The sequence below is a fragment of the Ictalurus punctatus genome, chromosome 6 (genome assembly GCF_001660625.3).
Source record: "Ictalurus punctatus breed USDA103 chromosome 6, Coco_2.0, whole genome shotgun sequence".
NCBI lineage: Eukaryota > Metazoa > Chordata > Actinopteri > Siluriformes > Ictaluridae > Ictalurus > Ictalurus punctatus.
The window spans coordinates 25,095,655-25,106,898 of NC_030421.2; the positions used below are offsets into that span (position 1 = coordinate 25,095,655).

The following is an 11,244-nucleotide window of genomic DNA, read 5'->3' on the forward strand; positions in this document are numbered from 1 at the left end:
GTACTTATAATGTCCCTCCTCTGTTTGACAGGCACGTTTGTCTCTGAAGTCATTAAGTACCTGTTTTCACCAACCTTGATTCGTGTTGTTCGACTTGCTCGGATTGGCCGAATTCTGCGGCTCATCAAAAGTGCCAAGGGAATACGCACCCTTTTGTTTGCCTTAATGATGTCTCTTCCAGCCCTATTCAACATCGGTCTTCTTCTCTTCTTAGTTATGTTTATCTATGCAATTGTTGCCATGTCACAATTTGCCTATGTCAAGAAGGAGGCTGGAATTGATGACATGTTTAACTTCGAGACTTTCGGCAGCAGCATGCTATGTTTGTTTCAGATCACTACATCTGCAGGGTGGGATGGACTCCTGTCACCCATTCTTAACAGGGTACCTGATTGTGACCCACAGAAAGATCACCCTGGCAGCAACGGTAAAGGTGACTGTGGCAACCCAGCTATTGGTATCATATTCTTTGTTAGCTACATTATAATATGCTTCTTGATTGTGGTGAACATGTACATAGCTGTGATTCTCGAGAACTTCAGTGTGGCCACAGAAGAGAGTGCAGAGCCATTAAGTGAAGATGACTTCGACATGTTCTACGAGGTGTGGGAAAAATTTGATCCTGATGCTACACAGTTCATAGAATACAAAAAGTTGTCTGACTTTGCTGATTCCATTGACCCACCGCTGCGTATACCTAAGCCTAATAAGATCCAGCTAATTAATATGGACCTGCCTATAGTTAGTGGGGAGCGAATCCACTGCCTGGACATCTTGTTTGCATTTACAAAGCGTGTCCTAGGAGAAAGTGGTGACATGGATGGCCTTCGTGGGCAGATGGAGAACCGTTTCATGGCCTCTAACCCTTCCAAAGAATCTTATGAGCCCATCACTACAACTCTACGCCACAAGCAGGAGGATGTGTCAGCTGTCATCATTCAGCGGGCCTACAGGATGTATGCCAGGAAACAGAATGTAAAAATAGCCCCCAGCACATACAAAGAAGTTGTACAGGAGAATGGAATGGTTTCAAACAAGGTCCCAGTGACAGACAGGTTTAACAATCACTCTGCTTCAGATAAATCTGACACAACATCCTCAACCATTATCCCACCATCATATGCCAGTGTAACACAATCTGGTAAGAACAAATATGAGAAAGACAAGAGGGAAAGGGAAATAAAAGTAAAAGATAACAAGGAGTGGTAAAGATAAAATGATTTTAAAAAACTCCTCATATGATTATGTTTATATTATAATCATATATATGGATCAACTATACTCTTTTCTAAAGTGTGGGTATATATGCCATAGTGGGAACATTGAGTTTTGCATTTTGCTATCATCTTATTGAACTTATTATTGTCTTTAAACATGTCTTTAATGATGTTGTTTTGCGGAAACATTTTGTCTTTCTGTCTTACTTTGGCATCCTCCCTTTTTCACTTAAAGAAAGCCATTAAATATGTTCTAGCATCTACTCATGCATTCTGGGACCATCCGTAGTTTTTTTTTTTTTTCTGACATCCTTCCTGCTCTCAGCAATGGTTTTGTCATGTATTACTGTTGAATCTCAAACCTTGTTGGAAAATGAATGGAGGATTGATTTCCATGCATTTGTGAAGTCATTTGGTTTTATCAACTGGACTTCCTCCCCATTATGTTTGCAGACATTATTGTCGTTGTCAGATTAAGCCATGTACTTGTGTAATATTTTTGCTGTAAGACAATAACCATGCTTCCAAACTATGCCTTCCCCTCATGCAGAGATTTTGAAACATGGATGTTTCTGGAACACATGAATCTGTTTGACCTCGAGTGAATTACTTTGTTTACAACAGACATTTCAGGGAATTTTATCTTTTGAAGAAGTTGATGAAACCTTTTTCATGCTTGATTATGAGCAGAGACATTGAGCCACGTTATGTTGAACTCTGTAGTGAGATAGGATTGAAACCAAGCCTCTCAAATGCTGCATGAAACAGAAGCAGCCAGTTACTCATGAAATCCTTGGGGAATTGGTGGTACTTATGCAGGAATTATCCTCCAACATCAACCAAAGAGGGATCTGCATGCTGCAGCAAATGAGACAATGTATGCAAATGTGCCTATGAATGTAATGGAATATTGATTGTGTATGAAGGAGCATACCATACACAACATAAACTGGCAGAATCAGCCATAACCAGCTGTAACTACACTGTTTAATTTAGCATGAATACAAATCTTGTCCTATCAGCACCATTTGATTATACCAGTGTAGATCATGCATTTGGACACAGTTCATCTGAAAGATTGATTGGATTTGCTATGCATTCTGGGTATTTGTGTTCTTTTACATTCAGGCAGTGCCACAGATTAGATCCTGCCAGAAAATTGGTCATACTAGCTTTATTATATTCATGGAACACATATTTGTATTATTATAATGCTAAACATATCCAATTAAAGAATTTTGGTGGAAGACTGCTTTAAAGACGAGAAAATAGGACACATGGACAGCTATATGAAAGAAAGTGTTGTATCACATCCAGTATTTCAGGATGGCTCTATGCCTCACAGGTGCCTCTTAGCCATATTAGAAAGCCATTAGTATATGTGCCTATTTGCATCATGAGCATACAGTACAAAATAAATCCATTAATAAACAAACTACTCTTTGGTTGTACCTTTTAAAAAAAAAATCTATAGCAATTTAAAGTCATTCAAAAATTCAGAGCCAGTAACTTCCACTTTTGGGAAGTTACTGTGCAAGTTCCCTAAACATTTGTTCTTGTAGTCCATTTGTTCTTGTACAATTCATCCATAATGCATACTAGCAGATATATTGTATGAATATGAATTGCGTAGCATATTTTATATACAGCATAGATTATGCTTGATAAATAAATTTCTAAAATCTAGTCAGAGACAGGTACTAAAATATGTTCTGTTCTAGTCAGCAGGAGTTTAGGAAGAAACAATGTGTTGAATAATGCCTATATTGCATTACTGAAATATACTGTATATTGCTTTGCTTTTATACAGTGTGTGTGTGTGTGTGTGTGTGTGTGTGTGTGTGTGTGTGTGTGTGGTATGTGTGTTATTTGTAAAGGGATTTGCGATAAGAAACACACCATGCACACTTTTTTTATTTAGTTACTTCCTTCCAAAGACTGTACTCTGAATTTCTGTACTGTGTATTTGAATCTCATTTATACTTTGAAGAGGTGTCTTTGCAAACTGAGCATGGCCCATGTGCATTGACTAATATTATCTATGACTGAAATAGAGAATATCTTTGGTTGATTATATCTGTGCCTGGAATAGTGTGAGCTACATTCAGCAAATCCTTGCATTTGTTTACATTTTTTTTAAATTAAATTTTATCAAGTATATTTCTATTTTGTTCTGAATCAACTGCTTATCCTTAAAGACCTATTATATATGTCTCACATAAACAGTGCTATGATCCTGTTCTGTAAGTGTGTTATACATGTACTAACACCATTTTGTTGCCAGTGAAATATACATTTATATGAAATGAATGTTTTGATTACGTAAGCACAGGTAACAGATGACATATTTTATATATACATTAAGCTTGTAATCTATTATTCTACTGCATGCAAGATACTGCCATGTGTCAAATGATAAAGGAAGACAAAAGAATAAAGAAGTCATGTAACTTGGGAATTCGTGTCCTATTCCTTTATTTTTTTCATCTTCATGTTTAATTAAATAGCCAGTTGCATCATTCACATCATGTAATGCTGTAAAAATGCTGTAATGTCATTATACTTGTAATTTTAGAAGAAACAAGACTAATGAATGTCCAGTAATATAATGGCCATAGAAAGATTGCACTGTTATGCGCTATTGTGTTCTTCATTTAGCTGAGTGAATTCCTCTTAAAATGTGTTTAAATCTGTGGACCAGCTGCAATTTTTGAAATGAGATTTAAAGATGAATAATTTAGGCTATGCAAATTAAAGTCCAAAAGTGAATTGCAGAATTGTTCTTTGTTTTGCATTTGTTTTATCAAATGTCTATCATGAATATTCTAATAAATATTATTTTGCAGACCCAGCATGTAAGATTTTTCACTACTATTGCAAACATTAGTTTAAAAAGACTTTCTGGTCCATGTGCACACATAATAAGAGGCCTATGAGCAATATGGCCTGTTTGAGCAAGAGACATTGTTTTATGGCCATAAGCTTCTGTCTCAAGTGACTAACCACACCTAATTACGAAAGCATTAGTGCCCTGTGCTCTTCCAATCACCCTTTTTATGACTTTCAGCGTGCTCATTTCAGCTGAACCACAATCAGCATTAGGCTTTCCACGTTGCCGGAAAAGACCCGTTTTTTAGAGTGTCCATTTCTTCTATTGCAGCTAATGAGCACTTAAATGTTTTATCTCCTCATTCTTAGATGGTGAAATGAGGGTGTGTGTGTGTGTGTGTGTGTGTGTGTGTGTGTGTGTGTGAGTGTGTTTGGCTGTGTGTGCATAAAGCAAACATATAGCAAGCACTTTGATTTATACTCAACAAAATACTTGTATCTGTTAGAATGGCCTGTTTGTGTATTTAAAGAGCTGATCGTAAAGCTTCCCTAATTGTGTTGCACTTCATTTAGAGGTCCAGGAACTATTAGTCTTATTGACTAGCGTTTATTTGAGTCTAAGACACTCGACCACAAAACATAGGCTGTTAGTATTTCATTAGATGCATGATGTCTGCAAATAGGTTAGTGGCTACTTTTAAGAATTATTAACATAGTATATAGGCTTTTATAAAGTCCACACTATAAAAAATGCTGGGTTATTTTTTCGACCCAAACGCTGGGTTGAGCATTTTGGGTCATTTAATTAATCTCAGTCTTGGGTAGTTTTTGGGTAGTTTTGTGTAACCCAACTGCTAGGTTACTGGCTGGGTCATTTTCACTGACAGTTGAATCAATACGCCCCTCCCCCAACACAATGCATCAGCCCAGCTCCTTGGATCAAATTAACTCACCTCAGGTGGAGGTAGCGGTTTTCACACAGACAGACTAAGATTTATTTGGAGAAACAAGATTCATATCAATATATTTATTCATAAAACCATTACTATACATTAGAAAAAACAAAAATGTGTGATAACAGTCCAGTTTACATGGCACTAACTGCACCGCTACCGTCGTTAGCTTTATCTTACTTGTTTCTAATGCCCATGGATCGTAAATTGGTTACTCAGTTGTTTTTTTGTTTTTTTAAACGTCTCCTTTGATCAAAATCTGACGTGTTCCTCTTAAATATATGACTTATTTGAGCCATTTCCTTCAAAGTCTATATATAAACACCACTTTAGCAACTCTAGCAATACATTTCTGAACACCTTCTTGTGTATAAATAAAGGAGATACCATGTTGACATTTTTGCTTATAATGTGGTAGATTTCACATTTTCAAAGGGTAAAAATAAAATATTACGCCATTTATGAAATAAAATTAACCCAATGTTTTTGTAAAATGAAACCATTCTTTGGGTAGAAAAACCTAATTTGGCTTGTTTTTAACCAAGTGTTTTTAGAGTGCACAGACAATTTTCATTCAAAGATGATCTATCGAGACCTGCACACAGAGACATTGCACACATTGTGATACTATGCAATGTAAGTGGATTGAAGAAATAAACTGAGTAAATAAAAAAATTAATCAAAAAAATAAGAAAAGAAAAAAGAAAGACAACATAAGTTATTCAGGTTTGTATTATGCCTATTCAACCCATTTCTTATTCTTACTATTTCTAATTCTACTTTCATGCTACTGTAACACTTTAATTTCCCCGTGATGATTAAATCTTACCCATGAAAATAAATAGATAGATAGATAGATAGATAGATAGATAGATAGATAGATCAAGGACCCAGTAAAATACAACAACCACAGCCTAGTTTTGCCTTATTTGTTGAAGTCTTGGTCATTTAGAATGACCCTATTACATGTTCTCTTTTAAAAGCTATTGTCATGAGCATGATTTTGTTATTATATGAGTGAAGTAGAACTGTAAGACTCAAGTTAGAGGCTTGGACTTGAGTGAAAATTAATTTAGCAGTAATTTTAATTAAGCCTCATGTTTCGATATGTGTAAATGCTACTACAGGCTGTACAGCAATTCCTTAAGGTAATTCAGTACGGTAGGGCATAACCAACACACACACACATACTCAGGAACCCATACATGACTAGACTTGACTTGTGTTTAGGGATACTGGACTTGGCTTCATCAAAACACAGTGAATTTCAAAGACTGATATTCAACAATTACCTGCTGACTTAAGCCTCAACTTGAATTTTGATTGTAACCAACTTGACTAGAACACTGTTACACCAAAAGTGTGGCATCAAAGTCACCCTACCAGATAATGAGGCCTCACCAGCAGCAGCACATGACCATTGGTTTCATGGACATAGATGCACTCAAAATTATGTCTTGATGCTATTACTCTTGGCTAATGCTACAGGCTAATATTTAATGAGGTTTTAGAGAAACCCCATAATAGGCGGGTGAGATTGAGCAGTTTTAGACATATATTTATTCAATAGCATTTGATACAGCCGTTGTGTTTCCCATCACAGTGAGTAAGGTACACACAAAAAGAGCTAATATAATTAACAAGGGCTGCCAGGTTTCATCTAAAAAAAAAAAAAAAGCCATATCTCAAAATTCCTGCAAAAATAACTGAAATTAGCCCCACAAAATCTGGCACTGGAAATGGGAGACACAGTGGAGTATGGAGCATTTTAGCCTAAACAGCCTAAATTGGCATAAAAACCACAACCCTGGCAAACCTGACATTAACTGTCCTGTCATGCTTCTCCTTCAGTGAAAATATTTATAGAGTGAGCATGGGGTAGCATAGGCCTCAAATAGCACCTGTTGCATTGCTTTTTTTATGTTTTATTTTTTATTTTTATTTATTTTATTTTTTTACCACTAGGTGCAATAATAAGGCTATGGAGCTAAATGGGGCAGTCAGTTTGCTGCCCCACAATTGTGCAACATCTAGTAAGGCAAGCATATCAACGGAATATTGGTTTATAAAGTATCTGTCAAATAGCAACTTTAAAAAAAAATGCTGGTCACTAAAAAGAGGTAATTAGTATTTCAGTGGAACTTGTCTGGATTTGTGAATGAGAACTTTGTGGAGATTAACATTTGTTGAATGGCTTATGTACTGTATATGGTGGCGCTACGTTTACCTCATTTGGCTGATACTTCTATCCATCGTGACACACAATTGAGATAAGATACAACTGAGCATTTGAGGGCTAAGGCCTTGCTTAAGGCCCCAATAGTGGCAGTTTGGTGATGCTGTGATTTTAACTTGTGACCTTCTGATCAGAAGCTCACTGCCTTAACCACTGAACTGCCCCTCCCTTTAGCAACAGCTCTGCCCCTATGGATGAGCCACCACAGGCCTTCAGACTAAATTAGTGTCAATAAAAAACCCTCTCAAAATGAGAGCTTCACTCCCACCAAAAGCCACAACACTTTTACATTTAAAATAAAAGCAACATCACATACAGTAGCCTCTATTATAACAGCATGACTGGCAAACACAGGAAGCTCATCTGCCAGAGAATCATTTAAATGAAGAGTGAGACTGCAAATTCTTCTTGGCTGTTGCCTGGCAACATGACCTGTGCTGTTTGGCTGACCACTGGGTGATAAGGATGTTAATGTGGAAGTTGCTCTACTCATTCCACTCATGTTACATGGAGTCATCAGACGTAACTGTGTCTGGCAGCCATATTGCTAAGAGTACTCATGTCAATGTGGATTTTAATGGTATGTTATAACTTCTGGAAAAAGAATAATTGTATAGTATTACAGAACAAAATATACATAAACTGTAAATTACTTGAGGAAAAGTTGCAATTTCAGCACTGACTTATGAAAAATTTTAACTACATTCTAACTGAAATTCACTGAAATAAGTGTTTCTGTTTGGCTAGAACCGAGTAAATAAAGCTGGCTGGATCTGTGCTATAATCTTGCTGTTTTGCTATTCATCCAAGGGGCTTCATAAGTTTTCCCTATTCGCATTTAAAATCTGTATGTAGATCACATATTTACATTTATTCACTTGGCAGACACTTTTTACAGATGCACTCCAAGCAGTTGATGGCTAATAGCTTTGGTCTTTGCCAGTCCTGGGTTTCAAACTTACAATCATCTGATCACCATCAGAGTGGCACTACTGCACTTATGACATTATAACATTTGTGAAGTTCACATGACACTGATTTTTGAATGTGTAAATCGGTGTATACCACAAATCTCCAAGACTTACCACAACTAGACACTCAAAAAGTCCTGAAGGAATGGAAAGGTACTTAGTCTACCTTCATAGATACTATATGTATCTGTTACTGTGTATTCTTTTTACTTTGCCTTAAGAATAGAGTTCCCTACCATTTTCATCCCAGTGGCCCTGAATGACCACTTTATGAATGACCATCTGTGTGCCTACTTATTCACACAATTACTCAAAGAGCCAATCATGTGGAAGCAGCACAATGCATAAAATCATGCAGATACAGGTCAAGAGTTTCAGTTAATGTTCACATTTCTGTTCAAAAACTCAGAAAAAGGAATAAATGTGAAATCAGTGACCATGGTTGCTTGTGCCAGACAGGCTGGTTTGAGTATTGCAGAAACTATTTCTAGAGTTTGTCAATGATTTCAGTGGCCAGATCTGACCCGGTCACCAGATCTAAATCCAATAGAATAGAACCAGAGATTCGCAGCATGAAAGTGCGACTGACAAATCTGCAGCAATTATGTTATGCAATCATGCCAACATGCCAGTCTGAATCTCAAAGGAATATTTCTAAAACCTTGTGGAATCCATGTCATGGAGAATTTAGGCTGTTTTCAGAGCACAGCGGGATCCTACCCAGTATGGTGTTCCTAATATAGTGGCCGGTGAGTTGTATATAGACATTTAGGTGGCAGTTCTGTGTCTGTATGGCTTACATCCCTAAGCTACCCTTCTGTTTCAGTTACTTGACATGTAAATTAGTTCAACATCAAGCTCCATTCCCAAGCTTTACAACATCCTGTTTTGTCATTGTGAGGCCCGTTCAGACCACTAATGCACCAAGGTCCGTCTTTTGTTAATGACTTTAGTAAGAGTGAATGCAATAAATACTGAAATGAAAAAACACATTTTCCAGTAATTCTTCATATGACTCCACTTTCTATTGCAATTAGAACTCCTGCAGGTTTCTGCGTACATGGTCTTTAAAAGTCAAATTGCAAAGAAATGGAATACACAGTCACCTAAATGATTTCCTAGTAACACTTACTTGGGAGCATGGGGGCTGGCAATTATCTTACACATCACATTATAGTACATAAACCACCCTCTTGAATGCTCTAAGGAAAAACCACAATGGAGCAAGCCACATACAGGAAGTGAGCCATTTGTTAAAGGATTCTGACCACTAGATATGTGCTTAGGGCTTATAGGGTTTTTCTTTTAGGGGATAGCATATGTAATGCTTTTAATCTCAATCCAAACAGTTATTGATCAGGTCCTTTATTGTCATATGATCTGGTAGATTTAGTCATGCTCATCAGACATAAAGGCCAAATAATTGAGAAAAACTGCTCATTCACAAACCTATATCAGTGTTTAGATATTCCACTATTAGTCCATTATTTGTCCACTATTTTATGCATGCTTATATTTTTCATTTATAACAAGTGGTTGCAAGCAATTTTGATGATTTACCTACTTAGTCCTTATAACATTATATAAAACAACCAAATTTATAACTGTCCAAAAGCTTATATAAGACAAGGCGTGTGCAACTAACTGATAGGAACTCAGTGCCATGTTTTGTCCCACAGTCTGAGGTCATTAACAATGTGATTATTTGCACAATTGATTAATTGTTTCCAGTCTAATGATTATATGTCAGTGCATGTATGGAATGATATCTGACAGGGTAAGAATTCCATTTGGACAGCATGCGGGCAAACCCCTTTTTTTGGACTGGGCTCAGAACTTCCAGCCCGTGTTGTTTTCCACCATTATAGACAACCAGAGCTCGGATTTCACGATCGATATTGTCAAACTGTTGTGTAATGCTCATTGCCACTGATGAGAATAAGATGCATTTCCATTCCACATACTGTATGGTTAATAAGAATTGGCTGACATGAGAGTCAAACTAACAGTCAGTCACAGCTAAATATCTCACCTTCAAACAGTAAAATATGTGTAAACCGATATAGTTGTGTCACAGATCCAGTGTTACTGATTTGATCCTGAGCTCAGGTCACAGTCTGTTTGGATTTTGCATGTTCCCTCTGTGTTTGTTTTGGTTTCCTCCAGGTTCTCCAGTTTTCTCCCACTGTCTAAAAATATGCAGGTAGGTAGTCTGGCTATTCCTAATTGAATGAGCGTGAATATGTGTCCATGGTGCCCTGCAATGAACTGGCATCCCATCCTGGATGAATTCTCACATGTTGCACCCAGTGTTCTCAGTTTAGTACCTGACCAAGATAAAGGAGCTACTGAAATAGTCATGGAATAAATTAATTTGGTCCCAATCCCTATTCCTTGCCTGTTTTATATTTTATGCACAGTATAACAAACGAGTGTCTTTTATTAGGCTGTGTAGCACTCCATTTAGGTACGACTATCATTACAGTCAAATGGGAGCCCCAGGCATTTGTGCAGCATTTGATTTCCTTTCAAAGCCTTGTCATGTGATCTGGCTTATTCCAGAGTTGCGAGTTGAAGACAGTCCTTGACCGTGACCACGGCTCCACACCAAGTTTGCATTCATTCAAAATATTGTACTTTGTGTCAATGTTAAGACCTAGACAGAATGGGTAAGGAAAATGAAGTTGTCTGTAATGTAGGCAAGATATTTGCTTTTTTTTTGGAAGCACACAGTTTTATAAATAATTATAATAGTAGGAAGATAGAGGGGAGTCTTCACACCAGTAATATCATGATTGAACTACTGAATCATAATATTTTACACCTGCAGCATTGAGAGCATCCTGACAGGAAGCATCACCGCCTGGTTTCGGAACTGCACCAAGCAGGATAGGTGGGCTCTCCAAAGGGTGGTGAGATCATCCGCACTGAGCTCCCTGACCTGCACAATATCTACATCAAGCAGTGTTGGACCGAGGCCAGGAAGATAGTGATAGAAGGACCTCAGCTATCTGAACAATGGACTCTTATCTCTACTG

At 37.3% G+C, this 11,244-nt stretch overlaps 1 protein-coding gene across 3 annotated transcripts in view; it reads left to right on the plus strand.

Annotated features, from left to right (window-relative positions):
- Positions 1-4,006, plus strand: part of scn1laa (sodium channel, voltage-gated, type I-like, alpha) — a 42,690-nt gene extending 38,684 nt beyond the window's left edge. For all 3 annotated transcript variants that reach the window (XM_017470849.3, XM_053681054.1, XM_053681055.1), the window contains one exon: positions 32-4,006. In XM_017470849.3, the coding sequence (XP_017326338.1) occupies positions 32-1,209 (1,178 nt within the window). In that variant the 3' untranslated portion in view covers positions 1,210-4,006. The remainder of the gene's footprint in view (positions 1-31) is intronic.
- Positions 4,007-11,244: the final 7,238 nt, after the last annotated feature.